The 24,447-nt window shown below is 57.1% G+C and overlaps 7 protein-coding genes across 7 annotated transcripts; 3 read left to right on the top strand and 4 right to left on the bottom strand.

The window, feature by feature from the left end:
* Nucleotides 1-573: 573 nt before the first annotated feature.
* On the bottom strand, nt 574-2,337 carry GLR1 (uncharacterized protein; the record flags this gene model as incomplete). Its single annotated transcript, XM_060596659.1, has 4 exons — nt 574-705; nt 788-1,742; nt 1,910-2,069; nt 2,154-2,337. 4 exons carry the CDS (start codon nt 2,335-2,337, stop codon nt 574-576), a joined length of 1,431 nt encoding a protein of 476 aa, XP_060453630.1.
* A 961-nt stretch (nt 2,338-3,298) lies between these two features.
* On the bottom strand, nt 3,299-8,312 carry CcaverHIS019_0110830 (uncharacterized protein; the record flags this gene model as incomplete). The annotated part of the gene is made up of 6 exons (XM_060596660.1): nt 3,299-5,449; nt 5,487-5,997; nt 6,043-6,359; nt 6,409-6,758; nt 6,911-6,951; nt 8,302-8,312. 6 exons carry the CDS (start codon nt 8,310-8,312, stop codon nt 3,299-3,301), a joined length of 3,381 nt encoding a protein of 1,126 aa, XP_060453631.1.
* A 1,965-nt stretch (nt 8,313-10,277) lies between these two features.
* Nucleotides 10,278-12,449, top strand: BUD14 (uncharacterized protein; the record flags this gene model as incomplete). Its single annotated transcript, XM_060596661.1, has 2 exons — nt 10,278-10,618; nt 10,715-12,449. 2 exons carry the CDS (start codon nt 10,278-10,280, stop codon nt 12,447-12,449), a joined length of 2,076 nt encoding a protein of 691 aa, XP_060453632.1.
* A 381-nt stretch (nt 12,450-12,830) lies between these two features.
* Nucleotides 12,831-13,843, bottom strand: FPR2 (uncharacterized protein; the record flags this gene model as incomplete). The annotated part of the gene is made up of 3 exons (XM_060596662.1): nt 12,831-12,934; nt 13,341-13,513; nt 13,707-13,843. The coding sequence occupies 3 exons, from the start codon at nt 13,841-13,843 to the stop codon at nt 12,831-12,833; spliced, it is 414 nt and encodes a 137-aa protein (XP_060453633.1).
* A 1,608-nt stretch (nt 13,844-15,451) lies between these two features.
* CcaverHIS019_0110860 (uncharacterized protein) lies at nt 15,452-17,892 on the top strand (the record flags this gene model as incomplete). Its single annotated transcript, XM_060596663.1, has 10 exons — nt 15,452-15,531; nt 15,591-15,615; nt 15,702-15,805; nt 15,863-16,387; nt 16,740-16,825; nt 16,867-16,875; nt 16,909-17,053; nt 17,088-17,373; nt 17,491-17,682; nt 17,725-17,892. 10 exons carry the CDS (start codon nt 15,452-15,454, stop codon nt 17,890-17,892), a joined length of 1,620 nt encoding a protein of 539 aa, XP_060453634.1.
* A 1,058-nt stretch (nt 17,893-18,950) lies between these two features.
* On the bottom strand, nt 18,951-21,034 carry ADE17 (uncharacterized protein; the record flags this gene model as incomplete). The annotated part of the gene is made up of 4 exons (XM_060596664.1): nt 18,951-18,962; nt 19,012-20,093; nt 20,129-20,830; nt 21,019-21,034. 4 exons carry the CDS (start codon nt 21,032-21,034, stop codon nt 18,951-18,953), a joined length of 1,812 nt encoding a protein of 603 aa, XP_060453635.1.
* Nucleotides 21,035-22,460: 1,426 nt separating this feature from the next.
* CcaverHIS019_0110880 (uncharacterized protein) lies at nt 22,461-24,337 on the top strand (the record flags this gene model as incomplete). The annotated part of the gene is made up of 4 exons (XM_060596665.1): nt 22,461-22,780; nt 22,827-23,377; nt 23,476-24,027; nt 24,159-24,337. 4 exons carry the CDS (start codon nt 22,461-22,463, stop codon nt 24,335-24,337), a joined length of 1,602 nt encoding a protein of 533 aa, XP_060453636.1.
* Between the last annotated feature and the right edge of the window lie 110 nt (nt 24,338-24,447).

Genomic DNA, 24,447 nt, shown 5'->3' on the forward strand with positions numbered 1-24,447 from the left:
GCCACTTCGCCTTCTGTTTTCTGTAGATGGGAGTATAGATAAGTCCACGCATTCGATTGCTTTTCGGCCAGTGGCCTCGCCTCAGTATCTGCGAGGTGGTTACGATGTGGCCAGTGCGCGTAGGTGAAGCCGTAGCCTGGAGTGGGCATCGCTGGTGTGTCGCCGGCGGAGAGTTCACCGATGCAAGCGTGCTCCAGGCCCCAGGCGGTGTAGGTCTTCTGGGAGACTGGCAGTTGGTATAATGGAGTGTTTAGGACACAGCAGGAAACGAATACAGTTCCTCCTCAGAGGGTTCGTCCCCACAGACCGACTGAGGCCGGGCAGTCAACTAGCGCTACCACGAGGCTTGGCGGAGATTGTCGTTGGTGGTTCGAGAGCAATGGATGCGTGTCACAGTTGGCAGATTCTCCGAGACTGACCTTGTCCCCACTCTTCCATTCCTTCCGCATCTCTCCTGCAGCGAGCTTCGCTCTTCCTTATTCTAACTGCATAGCCCATATCTATAAAAGGGCCACCTCCACCAAACAAGAAATCAGCACATCTGTCCTAGATCACCACTCCATTTTACGCGACTTAGAAGATGGTGACAACCTCCTCAGCGCTGGTGGGGTGGATGGCCACGGTGGCCTGGAAGTCCTTGCGCGTCGCGCCGCACTTGATGGCGACCGCGAAGCCCTGGAGGATCTCATCCGAGCCGACGCCAATCTGGGGTCAGCACTTGTTTCGACGCGTGGTACGCTCGAACGCGGTGCTCGCGACCCTACGGACTTGCGCCGCGCGTACTCACCATGTGAAGACCAATGACGCGCTCGTTGGGCCCCTCGCAGATGACCTTGTACGCGGTAGGCTGCTTCTGGTTCTCGTCGAGCATGGCGCCGCTCATGTCACGGAAACGGGTGGTGTAGACCTTGATGCTCTCGCCGTACTTTTTGCGTGCGTCGGGCTCGCTGAGACCGACGGAACCGATGGGGGGGTGCGAGAAGACGACGGACGGAATGTCGTTGTAGTCGAGCTTGTCGTCCTTGAACTCGGGCGGGCCGAAGAGGCGGTTGCTGAGGCGGCGACCGGCAGCGATGGCGACCGGAGTGAGCTCGGCCTTGCCACCAATGTCACCGAGGGCGTAGATATCCTCGACGTTGGTCTCCTGATACTCATTGGCAATGACATTGCCCTTGTCGTCCTGCTTGACGCCCACCTTGTCGAGGCCAAGGCCGTTGTCGTTGGCATGACGCCCAATCGCCCAGACGACCGTGTCGACGTCGATAGGCTCCCCGTTCTTCTGGTGCACACGGAGTCCGCCATCAATCTTCTCGACCTTGGTCACACCCGTTTCCTTGTGGACGTTCATCCCGACGTGCTCCATCCACGGGAGGAGGACGTCCGAGAGCATAGGGTCGAATGTGCGGAGGACGGCGCCGTGTCGGATCAGGAGGTGGGTCTCGGATCCGAGACCGTTGAAGATGCCTGCGAGTTCGACGGCAATGTAGCCCGCACCGACGACGGCGACACGCTTCGGCTGCTCCTCGAGTTCAAAGAAACCGTCCGAGTCGATGCCAAGCGACGCACCCGGAACCTCCTCGTCTGTCGGAACGTGCGGCTTGCCCCCGACGGCGATGACAATCTTCTTGGCCTTGATGGTGTAGTTCTCGCCGTTCAAAGACTTGATGTTGAGTGTGTTCTTGTCGACGAACGAGGCGTAGCCCTCGTGGTAGTCGACACCGTCCTTGGCGAGGTTGCGGTCGCTGGGGTTAGCGCCTGTTGCAGCGAGGATGGTCTGTTAGGCAGTCTCGGCTCCTGGGGCGAGCGAGCCGACACTAGCGTGCAAGCACGAGCGTACGTATCATCGCTTTCAGCCAAAGCCTGCCGGACGCAGCTCGGTACCAGTCCGCGTCACCCTTCTGACACTCACTAAATGCCATTAAGACGCTCAATGTATGCGTCGCGCTTCTTCTTGAGCTTGGGCCAGTTGAAGCTCGCGACAATCTTGTCGTTCTCCTCGGCGTTGCCGAACCCGTACGCCGCAGCGTGGCGAAGCGAGCTCGCCTCCTCGGACGTGTACCACATAACCTCTAGGGGTTAGCCATGTGAGCGCTCACAGGCAATTGTGGGCAAGATGGAGCTAACCACCCACAGCCTGGCAACGCATGACTCACTCTTCGGCACACAGCCAACATTAACACACGTTCCACCAAGACGGTGCGATGCCTCGGCCAGGCCGACCTTTGCGCCATAACTGGCCGCGCGGCGGGCGGTACCGAGACCGCCGGATCCGCCGCCAATTACGAACAGGTCGTACTCGCCGATCTTCTCGGCCTCCTTGACTGGAAGAGGAGGCATGGTGCGTGGAGTGGTGGTGCTGAGGCTGCGGTGGAGGGAGTGGGTTGGGAAGTTGGGGAGGGCTCGGAAAGTTGGGAGAACGCGAGAGGCAGTGGAGAGAGTTGTATAAGTAGCGATGGAAGGGTATGCGCGAGTGACGCGGAGGGCGCGCGGACGGATGGTGGTAAGAGACTGCAGTTTGAATGTTTTGACGGAAGTGTAGGTAGGACTAGTTATATACAATTGTATTGTGGGCTGTGCGTCCGTGTGAAGTGGGTATTTTCTATGTCGAGCAGTCGCCGAAATGACAAAGCACCGATTCCGACCGAGTTACAACCCCAATGACAACATTACACGTGGCGTTACTGGCCTGAACGTCACCCAACAGCTCACGCAGCTCCAAGGCATTCGCTTTGCACCCCAGATCACGACATGTCAGCTTCAGAAACTCGCGCCTCAAACATGGCCAGCATCAGATTACTCGAGGACGCCTGCTGCATCGCCGAGGCTGACCAAGATGCCCTTGGTATCGAGTAGCCCCTCAACGAGATACAGAACTCGGTCCATGTCCGTGCTGGCAGATTCGGAACGCACCGGCGATTGGTCAGCATCCGGCGACTGCTCGTTCTTCGATCAGCCGCACAGAGCCCACCCCAGACACCGTTGCCTCAACCTTCTTACACCACCGTAAACACCGTACGTGCTGCCTCACATGCTGCATGATGAAGAAAGGTACAGTGAAGAATAAATAGGTACTGTAGGTAGATAGACAGAAGGTAGGTAGACAGAATGTGGTCGTGCGTTCGTAACGAGAATGCCCAGTAAAGTGCGAATAATGAACGTATGAGGTCGTCAAGGCGGAAAACGTGATCGTTCAACTTGTAGTTGCTGTGAGGGTATGCATGGAGTGCAGAGGTGGAAGGGCAAGTGGGTGGTAGAGAGGCGTGGGGGATAAGTGCGAGATGGGGGTAGTGGAGTTGATCTATTCGCGGTTGCCGAGCACCTTGCCCCATGCAATGGGCGGGGTCGGGTTGAGCTCGATGCGCGGCGCAGACGATACGGGAGGAACAGGCGAGACTGTACCGGAGGTGTTCTCCTCGACTGTTGTCGCGCTCTCAATCGAGGAGCGAGACGCCGCACCCGAGCGGTCGCTTGGACGCTGACGACGAGCCTTCTGCCGCCCAAAGAGGGATTGGATGTCGCCCGAGCGGTTTGTCGGCCGCTTGCCTCCAGGAGTGAGTGCGGCGATCATCGAGGTTCGCCTAGTCGCTGTAGCATCGTCAGGGCTGAGCGTCTGGTTGTCGCGCATGGAAACGGCACGTGCTGTCGCGCGCGACGTGCTGGCAGCAGGAGTGGATGGGGGCGGAGGCATGCCACGGATGGAGTTCACTGGCGATGCGGTGACCGAGTTGGGCACCGACGGACGTAACGAGTCCCCAGGACGTCCAGCCGGAGCCGGGAACGCCTTGATCTTGGTGAACGCCCTTCTTGTGTTCTCAATGCCCCGCGAGGCAAAGAGTGGCGGACGAGTCTTGGACGGGCTCCGATCAGACGACGTGTCAGACGCCTCGGTGCTGGTAGGCTTGCGCAGCGAAGACGGCGTGCGGAACGTTGAGGTCCGACGGCTCCGGGTTGCCTGCGGCCGCCGGCTAAGCACGCGCGAAAACAGCGACGCGCGTCCGGACTCATTCGCGCCGTTTGGCAGCTCGGGAATGGCGTCGGCGTCCAACTGCTCCCAGTCTTCGTCGCCAAGCTGGCCAAAGGTACCGTTGATATCGACCGAGAGACGCGCGTGAGGATACGAGTCGATGCTGGGGAGGTGGCGGTGACGACGGATGATGAGGTTGGGGCTACCCTGGTGGTTTGGTGCGATGGAGATGACGTCCGACACAGAGAGACCGCTGAGCGGGGGGCCAGACGGCAGGCGCGGCATCTGGCCATCCGCCAACGGCTCACGAGGCATCGAAATGTCGCCGCGAATCTCCTCGACATCGTCGACCTCGACAGTGGGGACAATATGGTTGCCCATGGAGTGTGTAGGAGAGGTAGGAGGGTCCGATGGATCAGGAAGACGAATAGAAGGAGCTTTAGGCGAGATGGGGCTCGATGCAAGCTTGGTGTCAACCGACGGCGCCTTTGTGCCAACAGACAGCGCTTTGCGGTTGGTCGAAGGAGACATGGCCGCAATAATCGAAGGAGGCTTGGACACGACAGAGGCAGGGCGCGTTGCAACCGACGACCGTTTTGTCGCAATGGACGATGGTCTGGTCGCATTGGTAGCAGACTGCGTGGGGATCGAGGGGATTGAGGGCGCAGTGGTTGCAATAGACGAGGCCTGGCTCCTGATGGACGGAGCTTTGGCCTCCATCGCTGCCTTGGAAGGCACAGGAGAGGGCGGTTCGTCGCGCTCAGAGGGCTGTGCAGATGGAGCAGCGGTTGCCTTGGGGTTGACCACATCTGCCGTAGTGTTCAGTGGTGGAGTGGCACCCATGTCGGCGTCCTTGCCTTCCTCGTTTGGTTCTTGCTCGAGGTGCAAGTCGCTGGTGTGGCTGCCCGAGGGCGTCTGCAGGTGCTCGAGCTCCTGCGACGCCTCCTGCCGACTACCGTCGTGCGAGATGTCAGGCATCGAGATGTCGCGCATCTCCGAGACGTCGTCTGCAGATGGGGACACGATCATGCGCTCGTGGAGGGCTGGCTGGCCAGACTCCTCCTGCACCTCGTCTTGCACCGGCTGGTCAGCTTCGATCTCGTCGGTGTGCTGCTCGTCGGTCTGGGAACCCTCGTCAAGGGGCTCGTCCGTGTCGTACATGCCTTGGCACGACCACTCAAATGACTCGAGCTCGCGTGCAAACTGGGTCTGCAATGTCATGTAGATGTCGTCGTTGTTGAGGGCGTTCTTCTCGTGCTCGGTGTCCTTGCCGTAGTCGTGGCCAGACATGTCGACAGTAGGAGTCTCCTCAAGGCAGAGGCGTGGGAAGAACTGGGTGTTGTACTCTGCGACTGGATCAATCTCCAACTGGAATGGGTCCTGGTAGTCGCCCTTGGCAACCGTTGCCCAGTCAACGTTCGTAAAGTAGGGATGACTCTTGACGCTCGGTTCCGTGAGACGGAACATGGGCTCCTTCTGCAGAAGCTAGGACGTCAGCGCGAGTTACATGAAACAAACTCACGCCATCGATAAAGTCGTAGGTGATCGAGTCAATTCTGTAGCGGTCCTTGAGGAAGGTGATCGGGTGAGTGTCGCCTCTATATATGGCATCCCAGCGAGCGTTAACAACGCGGTCGTACAACTGCGCATTGCTCTCGTCCTCGTGTCCACGGAAAGGGACGCGGCCAGTCAAACATTCGCAGACGATGCAGCCTAACGCCCACCAGTCGATGGCGTATGTGTAGTGGTTACGTTTGATGACTTCTGGTGCGAGATACTCCTGCGTGCCGACAAATGAGAACGCGCGATCCCACGTCAACTCGCCATTGCGGTACGAGCCAAAGCCCTTGCCGGCATAGATCGGAGGTGTTCCCTTACCCTCGATGTAGTCTGGAGGAAGCTTGACAGGTATGGGATCTCCGCGATACCCGAAGCTCTTGGACAACCCGAAGTCGGCGAGGACAGCGTGTCCGTGCCAGTTGAGCAAGATGTTTTCTGGCTTGAGATCGCGGACAAGAATACCTTGGCGGTGCCTATGCTCGTCAGCCTGCATGTCCACTCAACGTCGAGTCACGTACAATGCTTCGAGACCAGCAACAATGTCGCACGTGTAGAAGCGCGTGCGAAGCGGACCGAGGATGCCGTGGATCTCCATCTGCGTAGCGAGGTCGCCACCAGGGTAGAACTCCATGACGAGGTAGAAGTTCTCCTTGTCGCAGAACGAGTAGTATAGTCGCGAGACGAAGGCGTTCTTGCGTTCTGGACACGAAAAGTGTCGCAAGATCTCTTGTTCCGTCAATGTGTGGTCGAGCTCATCGTTGGCTAGAACAGCGCGCTTGGATATGGCCTTCATCGCGTGTACACGGGAAGTCGACGTGTGCTTCACAAGCAATACCTGGGAGGTGTCAGCGCAGTCACACTCAGCATCCAGGGCAAGCACTCACTCGCCCTGCGCATCCTTTCCCAAGCACGCGAATGAGCTGAAAGTCGTTGAGCTTGGGCATGGAGGCGGTACCGGCTAGAGCGGATGACGAATCGCTATTGCTCTTGGTGTCCGCGCCGTCCGCACCGTCTGCGCCATCTGTATTTGGGGCGCGCGATGGACCGGCAATGGCATTCTTGAGCGCGACAGCCGCCGCAATGCTGCTCGAAGGGGAGGAGGAGAAGGCATCACTCGTAGTGCCAGCAGCCATCTGACCCATGCAACGGGGTGGGCTTGGCGGCGGCGATGCCGGCAGGGGAATCCTGTACGGTACAGAGACCATACGGGTTGTGATTAAGGGGATGGAAAGATCTGTGGATGTCAGCCAGCGCGCACGCGCGCAAGAGAGAGAGAGAGAGTCTGGCCGAAGAGTCGTATCACAACGCTTGGGAGCGATGTGTTGGACTTGTTAGTCCACAACGTCCAATGCCCCTGCGCTCACATGGAGGCGATATCGCACTCACAGATGGAGTTCCAGCGAGCTGGGGATGACAAGCCCGGTCGCCTGCACGGTGCGTTTGCGATGGGCAGTGATTAAGAGTGGTGGTAAAAGTGGTGTTTGTTGAGTTGATGTGTTTGACAACGTAGTGAAGGTTGAATGTCGCAACAGTGATTGTCGAGTGGGTGATTCAACGTTGGATATGTGGCGTGTTCAACGAAACAGGGAGTGGAGTGGGCGTGCAAATGCTTTACACACTGCTGCTTGACAAGAATGGCCAAAAGGAGCAATGAGGTCCGTGCTGGCGTGTGCTGGGGTCACTCGGGAGCAACTGTCCCAATTGTGTGTGTATTCCAAGGATGGATCCAGGCTGGGGGTATCTTTGACGAGGTGTGCAGTGTGCTGGTGCAGAGTTGGCCGATAGGGTTGGTCGAGTACGATATGATGACAGAGAAGACTTGGTGCCAAAGAGGGTGGGTGGTTGATGGATAAGAGACGAGGCTCCTTGGAAGGTAGTCGCCTAGTCTAGGGGTTGAATAGGGTTAAGGCGGAGAGGAAGAGGACGACGAGATTGAGATGGAGAGGAGTGGGAAGGGAAAGACGAAGAGGAAGAGGAAGAGGAGGGTTCGATGTTGGAGAAAACCAGAGGCCAAGGGCTAGAGGTAGAACGAGTGTGGAGTATGGAGTGTGGGGTTTGTAAGGGCAATGAATGGTTGAACAGGTGAACAGGTGAACAGGTGAACAGTGTGGCTCAATGATGACGGCGCTGTGACGGGTGTATCGGGCGGCTAGGCTCACAACCTACACGGGGTGGGGCGGCGGATCCAACAAGTGGATCTAAGGTGCAATCTCACTTGGTCCAAATCGTCCTTACGTCCTAGTGTCCTGGGTCGTCCTGGATACTTGGTCACGTCCTTTGTCCGTTGCCGTAGTGGCTGCAGTGATAGGTAGGTGCAATGCTTGTGACTGCCTAGTTGCCTTTGTTTTGTTCAACACCAATCTGGAGCGCGCTCGGACCAGCGTTACCTTTGATTGACTGGTACTGGCTGCTGCTAGGCTGTATTCGAATGGGTGATGAGCCTGATATGTTAGAGTGAGATGAGGGAGTATGAGGAATGATAATAGCGAGTCGAATGAGAGGGAGGAGAGAATTGCTAGGATGAGGGGGGGGGGGGATGTTTGAGGTACAGACGTTGAGGGGTGACTAGAAAGTTGCCCGTGCGTACTAGTTCAAGTTGTGTCGGATGTGTCTTCCTAAGGGCAATTTGGGGATAGCGGGGCCAAGCCCGGAAACAGGGAGATAGAGAGAGAGAGGGGGGTGAGCAGTGCGAGATGCGAAATAGGAAAATGCATGATGGGTGAGACAACTAGTATCGCGTGTTCAAAGTTGCTAGTTCCATTTCTCAAAATGCTAACATCTTGTACATTTCGACCGGTCCGCAGTTTGTTTGATTGCACTGGGCTGGTGACTGCCTGGAATGCTTTGAATGCCTGACCTGGTCTGGAGGCGTTGGAGGGCTGGGTGGATGAGGGCGTCCACCCACGCCGGCCGGCCCAAACGCCGCGACATCAGAAATGCACAAAACGCAGGCACAAACGGGTCGACCGGGTTGCTCAATCCCCAGTTCGGCGCCACCTTAATACCTCAAGACTATCGGGGCGTCTAGTATGGCATTACGATGGCAGAAGCCTTATCTTGGCTTTACTGGCTTGGTTGAGGTCTCTTAATGGCTCGGCTCTTCTATGACGCGCCGGGTTTTCAGGAAATTCCCTTCCACAGTCAGTCTGTTCCCTTTCTCACTCCGCCCCCGTCGTACCGTCGTCCCCGCCCTGGCCGTAATGATTGTCGGCCCGCCTCCGCCTCCTAGGCCTACCTGGCCATCTGGAAAAGGGCGTCGTGAAAGCCGCATGAATGCCACTGTCCATTCATGCCTCTGCTCTGACAAACGCCACCCCGTCCCACGGAACCTCTTCCGGTCCCGAGAGGCTACGCGTCCAACGGTTGACGCGTCAAAGTTGTTGGGTGGATACAGAATTTGGGTGGGAGTTTGGGCAAGCTGACAAGGGGCGGGGTGGGAGACGCGCGCACCAGCGGGAGGGGTCATTCCCTTCTTCCTTGCACCCATCAACCGGGTCACGTCAGGTTTACCCTCAAGTCTAGGATCAGGTTTCAACTTCATTCCGACTAAACCTTGTACTGTGAAACCTATAGGTATTCAACGTTTCAATACACTACAAAGTGGAAGGAATACTTATGATCATTAATGGGTTGGGTCCCACCACGCGCCTTGGGACAGAGATTAGGCATGCTAGGTTAGGAGTTCCTCAAGCTCAAGGCTATAATTACGATTCAGGGGTACAGGGTACATTGTTGAAGTTTCAGGGCGGAGGGTAAACATGGGCTCGTGCGCGTCGTTGTAAACCAACCAAGGGTCGTCCCAAAAGGCCAAGGGTTTTGTCACGGGAGAACCACAGGCACGGTAACCCACTGGTTGTTTATGGATGGAACGACTGACTATAGAGAGGGCCGAGAGGGAAAGACGAAAAGTGACGCCACAAGAATCAACGACTGCCCTCTACTTGCACTCTTCTTTCAGATCTCCCACTGGATTCATGAATGCAAGAAATCGGGGCAGACGACTCGCGGGATCATGGGATTATGGGACTATGGGACGATGAGACATGATGGGTGTGCGGTATTCAAAATGTCATCCAACCGTTGCAGATGGAAAACAACCAGTCCAAGGGCAATGGGGACCAGGTCGACCAGAGGAAGAGAATAGGGATCAGTGCACCATCTGTGGGTCAGTGCGGTGGCTATCTTTTTGCGTGACCCGCGCTTGAAAGTGGCCCCTAACAGTTCAAACAATTTAGATTAGGACCGACTTTGAATCTACAAAATGGTGGAGGCACGTTACTGCCTCCACCATAGCAGTAGTATCCATCACCATACAAGTTGGCTCCTCCCAACTGACCCAGCCATTACCTCCGCCACCGAGCCAACCCGCGTCTCCATCCCCGACCACTAGCCACTCCCCCCTTCCCCCTCCCCCCTCCCCCACTTGGACCGTGTCCTTGGTCCTTCATTGCCTCTTATCCACATCAAGCAACAACCACACCACATTTGTTGTTACCCCTCATCCTTTACCTCTTCTCAAGCTCTCTTTTCTTTTTCCTCACACTCTCACGACCTGCGATATTGTCATTTGCTATTCATCCCTTGAAAGCGACACGACCTCTGGGACGCCAAACCTTCGAATCGTCCTTTCCCTTGAATCCTCACTCTTTCCACCCCTCCATCCCTCAATCTCCTCAGTCGCGTCCAAACTACCCATTCTTCTATCCTTCCTCGACATCATCGGTAGACACGGCAAGGCCATCCACTCGTCAACATGGCCGCCGCAGTTCACGCGCCTCAAATGGGCGTCATGGGCCAACATCCCCACGCCATGCAACAGCAATACGACTATCAAAACGGCTACTCTGTCATGGAGGACTCGGACGACGGACATCCGCAAGACGTGATGGACGAAGACATGGAGGCATACTATCGCCGACACGAGTACGAGCAACACTTTCACCAGCAGCAGATGCTAGCACAGCAGAACGGCATGCAGTACCACCACGAGGATGCCGACACCGACTTGGATGACGGGGACATGTACGACTCTGACAGCTCGGACGAGAGCATCTTACCAGACGAGAACATCGACTTTGGCCTCATTTACGCACTGTGAGTCATGCGCGCGTCGCGTTCAAGCGCTACTTTTGTTCTGCGCATCGACGCGTCGCGCCTCCACGTGAACAAGTTCAGATGCTAACAGCACAGACACACCTTCCTCGCGACCGTCGAGGGCCAGGCGTCTGTCGTCAAGGGCGACTCGCTCCTCCTCCTAGACGACGCCAACTCGTATTGGTGGCTTGTACGCGTCCTCAAGACTGAGGACGTAGGTTACATTCCTGCCGAGAACGTCGAGACCCCGTACGAGCGCCTGGCGCGCCTGAACAAGCACCGCAATGTTGACATTTCGGCACCCACTGACCGGGAGAAGGCGGATGCCGAAGCCAAGGAACAAAAGCGACGCGCAGACGGCAAGCTCAAGAGCCTTATCGGCTGGCCACGAAGAGGTTCGACCCTGCCAGGAGCCGTCGATCCCTACGATGACGACCCGGAGACGCGTGAGGGACGACGTATCCAGTTTGGCCCATTGACGTTCGTCGACCACCCAGGTGTCACTTGGTCGAGCGATGGGGAGGATAGCGACGATGACGACATGCACGACGGCGACGAGGAGGACGACGACCATGATGTCAACATGGATCACCACATCGACGAGCAGCTGGGGTACGACGCCGAGCCAGACGACGGTGTCGAGTGGGCGCAGGACGCGGTCGAGGCCATGCGCAACGCGGACGGCAGCTCGACGAGCATCGAGATGCGCGACTCGGACATGGCTTCCGACGCTCACACTCACCCTCTCAACCATGGCGAGCGAACCGGCCATGGGGAGCTCGGTACCGAGGTTGCTGCCAGCATTGGGGTGACCACTGCTGCTGGCGCTGCTGGCCTTCTCGCTGTCAGCTCCTCGGCAGGCACTCCTTCCGGCGCCCTCCAACCTTCGCCCAGCCTCGCAGAGTCAGCCCCTGACGCCTTCCCGCCAGCGCCGGAGCGCTCACCTTCCCCGAGCTCAAGCCCAGTCCATGGACTAGCTGCTCGGGCTCTGCCTACACCTCCTCCTCACCGTGCGCCGCCCATCTCTCCGGCGAACGAGGCGAGCCCCGAGCCTCCTATTCGCGAGATGACTCCAGTCACTCCGCCCGCACCCACGTCATCCAGTGTTCCCACCGTGATGACGCCCGCATCATCGGACTTCCACGGCGAAGAGGCTACCTCTCGCCACCAGCCGTCGGCATCCGTGGCATCCGCCGTGTCTGCGTTTTCCACCACTTCCGGCGAGACTCTCAACCAGACGCCACTACGCTCGTCGGTACAGTCCGAGGCCTCATCCTACTCCGCCCCGACGACTGTTGGCGTTCTGGCTGCGGGTGCTGGTGCTGCCACAGTGGCCGGCGTCGCCGCAGGCGCGGCCGCACACTTTGCGAGCACACCAATGTCCCAGCCTCCTATGTCTCCAACCGGAACGACACCTGCCTCCGCTGCGTCTGCAGGGCCACCTGTTGGGTTTGTGCCGCCCACCCCAGAGCTGCAGCGGACATCAGAACCACAGCGAGTACCTGTGCTGGGGGCACAGGATCGCCTCTGGACTCCCAAGGCGCGTGGCCCCGTCGCGCCTCTGTGGTACTCGGACGCGTTCGACATTTCGCGCCTGTCGACGCTTGTGCGTGCACGCGCAACCGACATCAAGCGCAATACCCCGGTTCCTCGGCCGCGGAAGCAAACCGAGCCTTCTGACACTGTGCAGCGCACGCTGTATGGCAACCGGCCCGATGTCGAGCACATGCCACCCGACCTCCGCGCACCTTACGTCCACTTGCAGGCCAAGATGGACGCGTTTGACCGTGAAATTGACGACCTACTCGGCTCGCTTGTTGCCGCGTACTAGCCGAGTGAACGTTTGAACGTTACGTCAAGCCCCGTTGTGGGCCATGCGCGATTGTATTGTACTCCTGGATGATGATGACGCCATATCCTGTATAACGTTAGTGTGGATGGACCAAGAGCCATCCGATGAATGCTGAACTATGCCAGCTGTGCAGGGAGGTGGTCCCAACTGAGCTGAGAAGCTGATCGGAAGCGTGAGCGGGGATACCAATCTGTGAGCCACCCAAACGTTTACAGCGGACGTGGGCGAAGTGTGAACGCCCTGGCAGCGACCATTGGCGAACGGAGGCTGAATCAATCACTCCACATGCATGAGGCGTGCATATGACGCTGCGCCCCGCCCTCCGCATCAAGCGGCGCAATGTACAATCCCCTCTCCGAGTTAGAGCTCGCCCTTGGCCGGCTTGCGGTTCTTGATGTCGACGAGCTCGACGTCGAAGATGAGGTTGGACCGGGGCGGGATGACGGGCGGGAAGCCCGACTCGCCTGGGGTCAGTAACGGAGCGGGTGATAGCGTAGACTCGACCACATCGTTCCGGCCCGAATGCGCGTATTGCAGCTGGCCAGCGCCTTTTAGTGCGCGCTTGAAAGCTCGAGCGTGGAATCCCTCTCCTTCCAGCCGCCCAAGATCGACAGACCGGCCCACATGGTGGATCCCAACAGCAGCTCCGAGATGTATGTTAGGATATACACGGCCCAGAGGAACGGCTCGAATTCCCCACTTGCACGCTCGGAGACGCACTGCGTACGTCCAATCAGGCCGACGACACGCTGGCTCGAGATTCCGATCAGCCTGCGTCTGCGTCGTTCTCGGCCAATTGCTGGCCCACGACTGCACTTCTCCCTCCTTCCTTTCCCCCGCACACAAGCACACCAGACACATCCCACGCACCATAGGCCATGTGGTAGGGAATCGTGAGAAGACGCTTCTCGCCAATGCACATGTCCTTGAGGCCCTCGTCCCAGCCCGCGATCACCTGTCCGGCACCGAGCGTAAAGTCGAGGGGCGAGTTGCGGTCGCGCGAGCTGTCAAACTTGGACCCATCTTCGAGCGTGCCGGTGTAGCTGGTGTTAGCTGCATGAACGACGTGGACGGTTTGGGCCAAGCTACAGAGTCGCTTGTGCAGCCTCTATCTCGGCGCACACTGGCAGCTGGCTTGCCAATGTTCGTCTTGGTCTCCGGACTCGGGGCTCTTGGACTCGCCAAGCCCACGCCCAAGCCCACGCCTAACTCCAACCCAACCCCAACCCGACTCACTGCATGGCGAGCTTGTCGCCCTTGCGCGTCTTGATGGGACAGCTGTCCGGCACCTCGACGACCTTGATGTCGAGCTCAGCCGCGGCGGCGTAGCCGGCAAGCGCAAGAGTGAGGATCTGGGCAATGAAGCTGACCATGACTGTAAGAGATGCTGGTAAACTAGAGTATTGAGTGAGTAGCCCAGTAATCAGCGCCTCGGCCCGACACGACCATTCAATCTTCCACGTGTCGTCTACGTCAGAGTGGCAACACGTGCCAAGGTACAGTGGGGCGGAGTGGCAGAATTTGATCCCGTCGCCCCGATCAGAGTGGGGAGATGGATGAGCAGTTTGAGTGAAACACGATCATCCACATCGAGATGGCCTCGGACATCCCACTGTGAATTGAGTCAACCAGATCATGAAATCACCAGACGGCCCCCACTTGTCGTATTCTCATGTTGCTCGTGTCCACACGCGATAATGTGGTCTGGCTTGGCTTGGCTTGGCTGTGGGACGCCGTTCCCTATCCCACCGATTGCCCACCGGCGCTTATGCTCGCCGATTCTTGTCCGAAGCGGACGCCTTCTCGCACGAGGGATACGCGCTGGCACTCAAGTATGGTGCTTTATTTGCGACCGGTCCCGAAACCCGAGCGATTCCCGCATATCCGTAAATTGCGCCACTGTACTTGTACATTCCGTGGCTGAGGACGTGGGTGAAGGTGGGAATGCTTCTCTGCTCAAGACGGTGAGGACTTTTCCCTCTTTCCTCTCTTTTCTCGTTGCGTTCCTTAGGGTCGATAATGATCGGGTGAGGGTGAGATGCTGGAATTGGGGTGGGGATTGTGGGTGGGGAAATGGTAGGGTTTGTCAAGTCGTTGCATAAGCCGTCGGCATGCAAGGATAACGCGAGCACAAGCTAGTGGCCGTGGGCGCCAAGGCGGCGGTATGGCTGCGTGCACGGTCTGGGTGGCTGGTCGGCATGGTCGGCATGGTCGGTATGGCAAAGTGAATGGTGTGTAGTGATGAACCTGCATAGCTGCATGCTTGATGGAAGGCTGGGCCTGGTTTTGGACAATGGGCCATGGACCAGCAGAGGCAGAGGCTGAGGCTGAGGCTGAGCATGTTACGTTTGTGGGGGCAGAGTGCGAGCAAAAGGCACAACTTACTCAGCTTACTCATTTGTATTGGTGTGTTGCACGTAATCGATCCAATAACACGGCACGTGTCACCCTTACTGTTACTATAGTTCCTCGCATCCACGCCGACTTACCAACTACAGAACTTGCCCAAAAACCGCAGCCCCCGACCCGCAAGGCTCCCAACTCTGTCCCAAAGTATTCGACATTCCTCTGGCTAGCGGTAACCTGCGGCCGACAGCTCGTTGCCTTTGCTGGTCCGGAGCCGGGGTCCCCCACCTGAATTGGTTTACATTGTAGAGTGTCTCACCTTGGTTCCGCAGCCCGTGCGCTTGCCTTCCCTCCCATTCCCAAGACCAGAACGGAGTCGTGATTTTGTATATCCCATCCTCTGCCAGCCTCTAGCCGCAGTCCTGGAGCCTGGGAAAGCTGGGAAAGAAAGAGACAACTACACAGCCACATATACATAGGAAAGGACTTGGTAGAACCCTGCCTGTTTCTAACACCCTGGCCAGGCATCCCCCACAGCCGTACTGTACTTAGAACACATTGCTCCCCACTCGACATCTCCTGCCGTTCGTTGTTGTTGAACATACACACTACACCTTGTCTCCAGTATATCGGCAATGGATCCCGGTACATACGGTCACGGCCACGGCATCCAGTTTGTGCAGAAGAAGGCGCCGATTCGGCGTCCTCGGAAGGCGTAAGTAAAATCACGGAATACGCCCCTGGTAGTCTTGTTGATTGCTGATTCCCCAAAAGCTGTACCATATGCCGTGGTCTCAAGGTGCGTTTTTCATCCATTCCATTTCAGCCTTGGCTCACCACCCAATTTCCCCATCCCCAAACCTTGTCTAGCGTCCTAACATCCAGACTCGCTGCTTGCCTGATGGCGATGATAAGGACCCCCAGTCCTGTTGCTCACGGTGTGCGCGACTCAGTCTCCAGTGCGAGTATTCGCGGGCCCGACGAGGAAGGTGAGTGGCTCAAGTGGATTGAGATAATTTCAAGCTTGGGTAACTGACCTGTTTTAGGAAGACCAGCGACAATGAACACAATTCGCCCCCCTCTGGCGAGTCGTTGAAGGAGTCGCATATGCCAAACAGACTGGGCCCGGGCAATAATGGCTTTGCCTCCCAGCGCGGCAAGTGGGACCTGATGTCGGCCTACGACAACAACCCGAGTAGTGACGGGCGCATGTTTTCCTCTGCCATGCTCGACAACAAGAATCCCCAGTGGCCCCAGCCCCAGCCACGCAATAGCCTGATCCAGAATGCGGACGACCACTCTCCCGTCATGTACCCGACGTCAAACGGCTCCGAGACACATCCGTCACCCCTTGCGCCCTACAACCTCCTCCCTGGTAGAAACCCGACCGGGTTCACAGATTACCTCAACCCTCAAATCCATCTGATCGATGGACCACAGGTCCCGTTCAGTGGACGGACTGTCGAGGAGAATGCTGATCGCTTGACTCCTGAAGGCTTCCCCAACCGTTACGCTACACCAATCGACGCTGGGTTCATATCCGACGCCGACGCTCGCCAGCTCTTCGCCTTGTGAGTACTCTCTTTGACTACACTAACAGGTATTTAGGTTCATGACCCGTATCGTCCCCAGCTCAAGCATGTTTGATCCAAACTATCACACCTTTGAGCGGGTGAGGGTATCACCTGTACTGTTGACTGCGATCCTTTCGGCTTCTGCCTTGTTCTTCCGCCCTGAGCTGGCCGACCAGTTGTACAAGCTCGCCGATTCTTACGTCTCTCACAAAATGTTCAGTGGAACCTACGACTTGACTTTGATCCAGGCTATCTCAGTCTTAGTATATTGGAAACATCCAAATGACCGCACAACGTATCAAAAGATGGGGATGGCTGTGCGGCTTGTTCACGAGCTCCGCCTGACAAGTACCGCCAACCCAGCTCGTTCTCTCAAAAACGGAGTGACCGACGAAGATGATCGTCGCAAGGCGGACATCGAGCGTACCGTGTTCTGTGAGTGTCAACTGGAAAAGATATGTGTCTGACAGCCTCAGGGTGTTTTAGTGCGTTTTTCATTCTCTGTCTCCTAACCACAGCCCATGACATTGTGATCTCGCACGCTCTCCAGCTCCCTATTTCTCAACCCTCGTTAGCACCCACAGCAGACCAGGTTTACGAGTGGGCCGAGTCAAACCGGCACTTGAACTTGCCAAGCGACTATTTTGCTGCGTTCAACGCTGGGTACGCAACTCTGTGTGACGATTTCTGACACCAGTCTGTGGGAGGCCCATTCGTCGTTCCGTGCCTATCCGCGCTTCTTGATTGAGGGGGCACCGGTTAGGTATACGCCTCAAGGTTACGCAATCCTCACAAGCCGTCTGGAGCAGCACATGAACAGGTTCCACAACCACCCTATGCTCACGCAGGAACCGTTTGTTACACTCTGCAAGCTGATGGGCGACTCTGCCATCCTCAAGATACGCACCCTTGGATGGCTGCAGAACCTCTCACCCGGAACGAATTCAACCACGATTATCAAGCTGTGCGAGGACTTTGTGGATGTGATCAGGCGGATGGAAGATCTTGTTCTCTGTTCTGACATGATCGTTCGCCAGGTCGCAGTACCAGGCATTTTACTCACTCTGGCAAGTATTTCTGGGCGGCGTCTCTGACAGCAGGCGAGCAAGAACTTTACCCCAGACGAGTTGAGGCACTGCTCGAGGATCATGATCCAGATTGCCAATGCCATTGGTGATTTCGCGAATCGTCGCGGGGCCGAGCTCCATATGCCAACTCTTGAACAGTTTTACCGCCATCTTGTGCAAAGCATTAACCGCCAACTTGATGGTAACGAGATGACACCAGCGACGGTAAGCCGTGTTGAAGCCTCCGTGTGGCAATGCTGATGCCAGTCGCTGCAGAATTTTGGCCACAACCAGTGGTCCGGGTTGTCCGCCGAGCTTGCCTCTGCCCCGGCTGCCCCTGTTGTGCTGGGAGACCAGAATGCGTCTGTGCAAGAGTGGCCGTGGACCAATGTGTTCAAAATGGTTCCATCCTGGGACACGACTGTGCTTCAGTAGTTCTGGACGAGTTGACTGGGTGCCTTGCCCCCTTCGTTTCTCTTTTGGTTTTCCATTCCTCATAGTTATTGCGGGCGATACCCGTGCCCACCTGACTTGTAGTGCTGTAGTATTAACGAGAGATATTTCAAAGCCAGAGCAGAGTAACCCTAGCCTTGGTTTGTTGTTGGCCGTGCTGACAACGGGTGTCTGACAGAGGATCGACGTCCTTCCTCAATATGCCTGCAGCTATATCCAATCGGTAGCTAACGACTGAGACAGAAGGTGCGGAACAGCGCTACCGCGGCACCCACCAGCCTCGTATCATCAGCCGGTGTAGCCTCGTATCAAGTATACGCTAAATACAAGACTGAACTGGCAGTGAGCAGTCTAGAATGCTCACCGTCGTCCTACCGTACTAATCTACGCTGCCTCGCGATGTACAACACTTTCTCGTCCATCTGAAGTGAGGGTATCCCAGAACTCGCAGTGTCTTCTTCTACTTTCTGCTTCCCTCTTTCTGCTTCCCTCTTTCTGCCTCCCTCTTAGGCCCCCATCCTTCGTCAGCCACCCTCTTACCCCCCCTGGCACCTAATGTGCATGCCGCGATTGTGGGAACCGGCCGGTTCCCATCATGGTGCGAAAGGGCAGGGCCAATCGAAGCGAGACATAGACTCTCCAGGCCCTGGACAACAGCCGAGGTAGAGGAATGGGAATGCGAATGGGAATGCGAATGGGAATAGGAATGGGAATGGCCGACTTGCAACTTGTCGAGCAACGAGCTAGGAACGCCACAGTCGTGTGTGGATTGTGGGTGGCGGTCGGGGATCTTCAGGGATTCGGGATGGCATTGGTGACAATTGTGCCTGGCGCTTGGTGTTCGTCCGTCGGAGCACGCCATGTCCGATGTCGGCGGCGAAAGTGTCAGACGTGGTTAGGTCAGTCGCGGCGGAGTGGGCTGGAGCTCGGCTGTGCCGAGGTCGCTTCGGGTTGTGTACATCCACACCTCATCTTTCCGAGACACACCGTCACAATCCAAAACAATGCCATATGCTAGCTCCTACAGTACAATTTTGGGTTTAGTGGTGGAACTGGGGTCAGTTGTGTTTCGGGCTGGGCTCGAGTCTTGCATAGACTTACCAGACGCAGGTTGGTGTGGGCGTACACCATGCCGTACTCGTCGGCAGTCTTGACGCACTCGGCGTCCATGATCGAGCCCGACGGCGCGCCAATGTACTGGGCGCCCGAGCGGTGGGCGCGGTGCACATTGTCCGAGAAGGGGAAGAAGGCGTCCGAGGCAATGGAGACATTCTTAAAGTTGGCAAAGTGGCTCTTCTTCTCGTCGTCGGTGAGGGGCTTGGGAGCCTCGTCAAAGAGTGACTCCCACTGTGCGCGCTCCTGGGGCGACGCGACAAAGGCCTCACCAGTGACAAAGAGGTCGATGGCGTTGGCCTTGTCGGCGCGCTTGGTGCCCTTCTTGAAGGGGAGGGCGAGGACACGAGGGTGGTGGCGGAGCCACCAGTTGTCGGCCTTGTCACCGGCCAGACGGGTGCAGTGGATACGCGACTGCTGGCCAGCGCCGAGGCCGATGACAGCACCGTTGAGGGCGTAGCACACCGAGTTGGACTGGGTGTACTTGAGCGCGAGGGTGGCGACGATCAGGTCGGTCACGGCGTTGGAGGGCATGTCCTTGTTCTGCGAGACAATGTTGGTGAAAAGCGACGCATCAATCTTGGCGTCGTTGCGCTTCTGCTGCACCGACACGCCATAGACTTGACGAGTCTCGATGTCACCAGGGACGTAGTTGGGGTCCATCTGGAGGACGCAGTACTTGCCGCCCTTCTTCTTCTTGAGAATCTCGAAGGCCTCGGGCTCGTAGCCGGGGGCAATGACACCGTCCGAAACCTCACGGCTGATGATCTTGGCCGTGGCGACGTCACAGGGGTGCGAGAGGGCGAGGAAGTCGCCAAACGACGACATGCGGTCAGCGCCACGGGCACGTGCGTAGGCGGTGGCAAGGGGCGAGAGGTCCTTGAGGTCGTCAACACCAAACACCTTGGCCTCGACCTCGGAGAGGGGGACACCGACGGCGGCACCGGCGGGCGAGACGTGCTTGAACGACGCGGCGGCGGGGAGGCCCAGACCCTCCGAGAGTTCCTTGACGAGGGCCCACGAGTTGAGTGCGTCGAGGAGGTTGATGTAACCCGGCGAGCCGCAGAGAGCTTTTGGTTAGCTACAAAAACAAGTTTTAGCTCACCCTTGACGGGCATTTCGCCAGTCTCGACAAAGGCCTGGGCTGGCTTCTGGTGGGGGTTGGCGCCGTAACGCAGGGGAATGCGCTGGTAGTCGACACCGGCGGCGGCCTTGAGAGCGGCGTCAGAGTCGGTCGACGAATACATCTTGCGGAAGTAGTCGGCAATCGCCTCGTCGTAGCTCTTGGTAGCCTCGAATGCCTTGAGGGCCAGACCGCGGCGAGTCTCGGGCGAGACTTGACCCTTAGCCTTCCACTCGGCGATAACAGCGTCGTAGTCGGAAGGGCTGCAGACAATGGCAGTGCGCTCGTGGTTCTTGGCCGCTGCGCGCAGGAGCGTCACTCCGCCAATGTCAATCTCCTCAATCGCTCCGGCGAGGGTGCAGTCGGGCTTGGCCGTCTGCATGACAAAGGGGTAGAGGTTACACACGACCATGGTGATTTTGTTGATGCCATTCTCGGCAAGGTCCTTCTCGTCACTCTCGATTGAGCGGGCGAGGATTCCGCCATGCACAGCCGGGTGGAGGGTCTTGACACGGCCACCAAGCATCTCGGGCGCGTTAGTGATCGAGCTCACATCCTCAATCTCAAGACCGTTCTCGCGGATAAGGCGGGCCGTGCCACCCGAGCCAAGGAGGCGGAAACCGAGCTCCTTGAGCGACTTTGCGAAAGGCAACAGGCCGTCCTTGTCGTAGACGGAGAGGAGCGCTGGGATGAGCACGGGAGGTTAGAGAAAGAGCCAGTGCGGAGCATAAGCTAGGCCAGGACAGGCCGTGGCCAAAGCTCGAGGCGCTCGGAGCGTGTCAACATTCACTGGCGAGCTTGGGAAAGCCGTAGCTCGCCAACAAGGTGAGTACACGCGCCCGCGACACCCGCATGCGTACTCGTGTACTCACCGATAGGAGCAGCCATTTTTGGAATGTTTTACAACAAAACAACTACACCCGACAAAGTTGACGAGGGGGTGGCGGGGCAGGAAGGGGAGCAAGGAACGACGGGCCAAAATCCACAAGTATGCCGTCATTTGATTGGAGGATAAGGCACACAGTGTATCAATCCTGACGTGTCATTCTACTGATAATGTAATGTCTCATTCTCATCCGTCCATCCTAGCCGAGGGCTGATGCGGCGAGTGAGTGCGACGAACATGACATGATCATCAGTTCTTCTACCTCTTATCAACCTGACGCGGCACTATCATTTTGCCAGAAGTGTACGCTGCCAGAAGTGTACGCTGCCAGAAGTGTACGACGCCAGAAGTGTACGAGACAACAGGCACTTCCGAGTACGACAGCTGAGCCTTTCCAGTGAATCTCGCGCCGCGAGCCAATAATAGCGGCGCGTAGTCGTCCATGAGGCACATTACGACTCTCGACACTGCTAACCACCTCTGCGTTACAATCTTGTTCTGACTGTTTTAAAGTTGTACCTTGCCAACACTAATGGATTCGTCCACCCGCTCTGGCTCTGGTCCGCTGCCTTGACAACCCTCGAAACTTGGAGTCTGGAACACACCCCGGGTCCCCTGCCTGTCCAAACACTCTTCGTGCCAACTCTAACTCTGAGATTTGACCATAATGACAACCGAGAGTACGTACGTACGGGATGGGAATCAGAGAATCTGAGCGCCGACCACAGATGTTTTGTGATTCGAATGAGTTACAATGGTGTGCATGGTGTGGCTGATACACGGCTTGTTCCACATGTAGCTGATAACCCAACTCTAACTCTGAGACGTGAGCTTACTGACACCCGAGAGTACGTACGGGATGGGAATCAGAGAATCTGAGCTCCGACTACAGATACACATGTAGATGATAATAACCTGTTGCGTTTGCCATGCTAACGTGTTTTATGTTGCAGTCGGGGGATTGGGGACTGGGACTGGGGGTTAACACTGGTTTGATCACTCTCGTTCCTAAGTCACTTGACAACAACCAACCTTTACTCTCATCCCGTGCGCCTAGCCATCAAACCTAACGAACCGTTTCGTTCATACTGGTCACGATCTGTACCAAACACTACGGTTTCCCTTCTCCCTCTCCAGCAGAAGACCTAGTACAGCAATGGTACCAGGGTGGTTGTGTGAGCGGGTCAACCTTGTTGATTCCGCTGCTGCTTTGGCGTGAGACCCCGCAACAGCTCTGCACAACACAAGGCCTCGTCCCGGTGCAACGCCCCAGATACCATTTCCCCGTGCCTTTGTACAGTGCACCTTTGTGCAGTGCCTTTGGGGAGACGAGTTGGAACCAGAAAACATGGCCAATCTTGAACCCCTTTCCAAAGCCTTCTCATCGAGCTCACCATCGCACTCTCACATTCCACCACTCATTTACCCATGACTCGCAGACGTAGCAGTGACTGCGAGCAGTCCGCCCCTCTGCTGGGTGCAGACGCCGAACACGGGCCCGATCGCCGGCAACGTCGCAGGCCAAGGACACTGTTTCTCCCGGGGTTGAGCCGCTACCTTCCTCGGCTGGGACGGTGGCCACTACTCATCGCTATTGCGGCGCTGTGGTTCTTCGCTGGTGTGGTGTTCTCGAAAGGCCCACAAGAACTACTCGGCACTACCGAGACATACCTCACGAACCCCAACCTCGACGCGTCGGTTCGCGTGCGAGTCCTCAATAGCCTGTTGAAGGAACGTTATCCCCAAGCGTACGTCCCTCAGACAACCTCAGATGTAGGAGAGTGCTGATGTAAGATCCGGCGAGCATGCGGCGCGCCAAAGTAACTGGGACTCGCTGGACAGGTTGGCATCCTGTCTCGAGACACATACTTGTTCCGAGAATGAACGCAAGGTTCTCCTCCTTGCTAGCTTCCGTTTTGGTCGCTCCGAGATTGGAATGAACAGCGGAGAGGAGGTGTGGGCGCGTTCCATGATCTCGGCATTCCGACACCTCAACTATACGATCCTCTTCGCTTGGGGAAGCATGGAAACGCTGCTCATGTATCAGAACATTCCCGACATGGTCACCGTTGTTCTGTGGGAAGGTGCGGAGAGGCTGCGGTGTCTCCATCGCAACGAGACAAACTACCTCGAGCTTGACAGGCAGGAGAGGCAATTTAGCACTTGGCAGACGGGAAAGCATGCTTGCGCCCAGAGTGAGGACTTTCCACATGGCATTCCACACTGGAAGAGCTTCCAGTTCCACTTCTGGGCTCATACCAACGTCGCCCTCGGTGGACGGTGGGTACTCGCACCCGAGGACTATGACCTGTGGCGCCCCGAGAAGCCGGGGCATACATACATTGGTGAGTTGTGTGTTGCAGTGTGGTGCTGTTTGTCAATGAAGAGTTGTGATCGCTGCCTGTGAATGCGTCCCCGTCAATAAACTCGTCGTTAACACCAGGCTACTCGATCGAGAAGCGGTGCGACAAGTTCCCGATGTTTACCAACCGCGAGCACAGGGCGCTCATCCTCGCCAAGAAAGTCGAATACTTTACCAAGGAGAAGAACTTGTTCCATGGCCTCTTGGGGCCTGCGCGAGACGGCGTAACTCCCGTGTTCAACGACATGGCCCAGCCAGTGAATTTCAAGCTCATCTCAACTGCTGGGGAGGCCGGCGACCCAATTGATGAAGAGGAGGGAATCGAGACGGTCGGGCGTAAAGATCAAGGCGAGTGGACCGAGATCCTTGCCCGAAGCAAGGCACTCGTTGGAATTGGTGATCCCGCGCTGTCCCCATCACCATACTATGCCCTCTGTATGGGGGTGCCGTTCATCAACCCTGTCAAGAGGTGGGATGAAAAGGACCCGGATAACAGGAACAAGTGGTACACGCAACAGGACGCACTACGATACACCAAGGAGCCGTACGTCTACCATGTCCATGCAAACGACCAGGACGGGCTGCGGGATGCGTTGCAGCGCGCAGCGGATAATCCCATCCCGCGATATATCCGTGAGTTTTCGTCACGGGAGGAGGGAGTGGCGGAAAGCCGAGTTCGGGAGCAACCGGGAGAGATCAATCAGGCATGGAAAGCAAGGGAGTGGAACGACCAAGGCGACTACGTTGGACCACGCTGATCCCAGCCCCGCAAATGCGCTTCGAGGCCATAGTTGACCGCGTACGCGAGTTTGTCGACACGGACTGGCAAGCTGCGGCGCGCGAGGTCGTTGCCGAACAATACAACAACTCGCCCCAATATCAGTACCTCGCAATGGACGAACCAGCCGAGTTCCTCCGACTCGGCCCCAAGTATGTAAGCTAGCTGCCATCTGAATATCTTTACTTTACTTGTGCACAGTCGCCTTGGCGTCTTGGTCCGATGCAGGAGGTGCGTGCAGAGGTGCGTGCAGAGGTGCGTGCAGAGGCAAACTG

This window comes from Cutaneotrichosporon cavernicola (assembly GCF_030864355.1).
Source record: "Cutaneotrichosporon cavernicola HIS019 DNA, chromosome: 1".
In the NCBI taxonomy this organism is placed as follows: domain Eukaryota; kingdom Fungi; phylum Basidiomycota; class Tremellomycetes; order Trichosporonales; family Trichosporonaceae; genus Cutaneotrichosporon; species Cutaneotrichosporon cavernicola.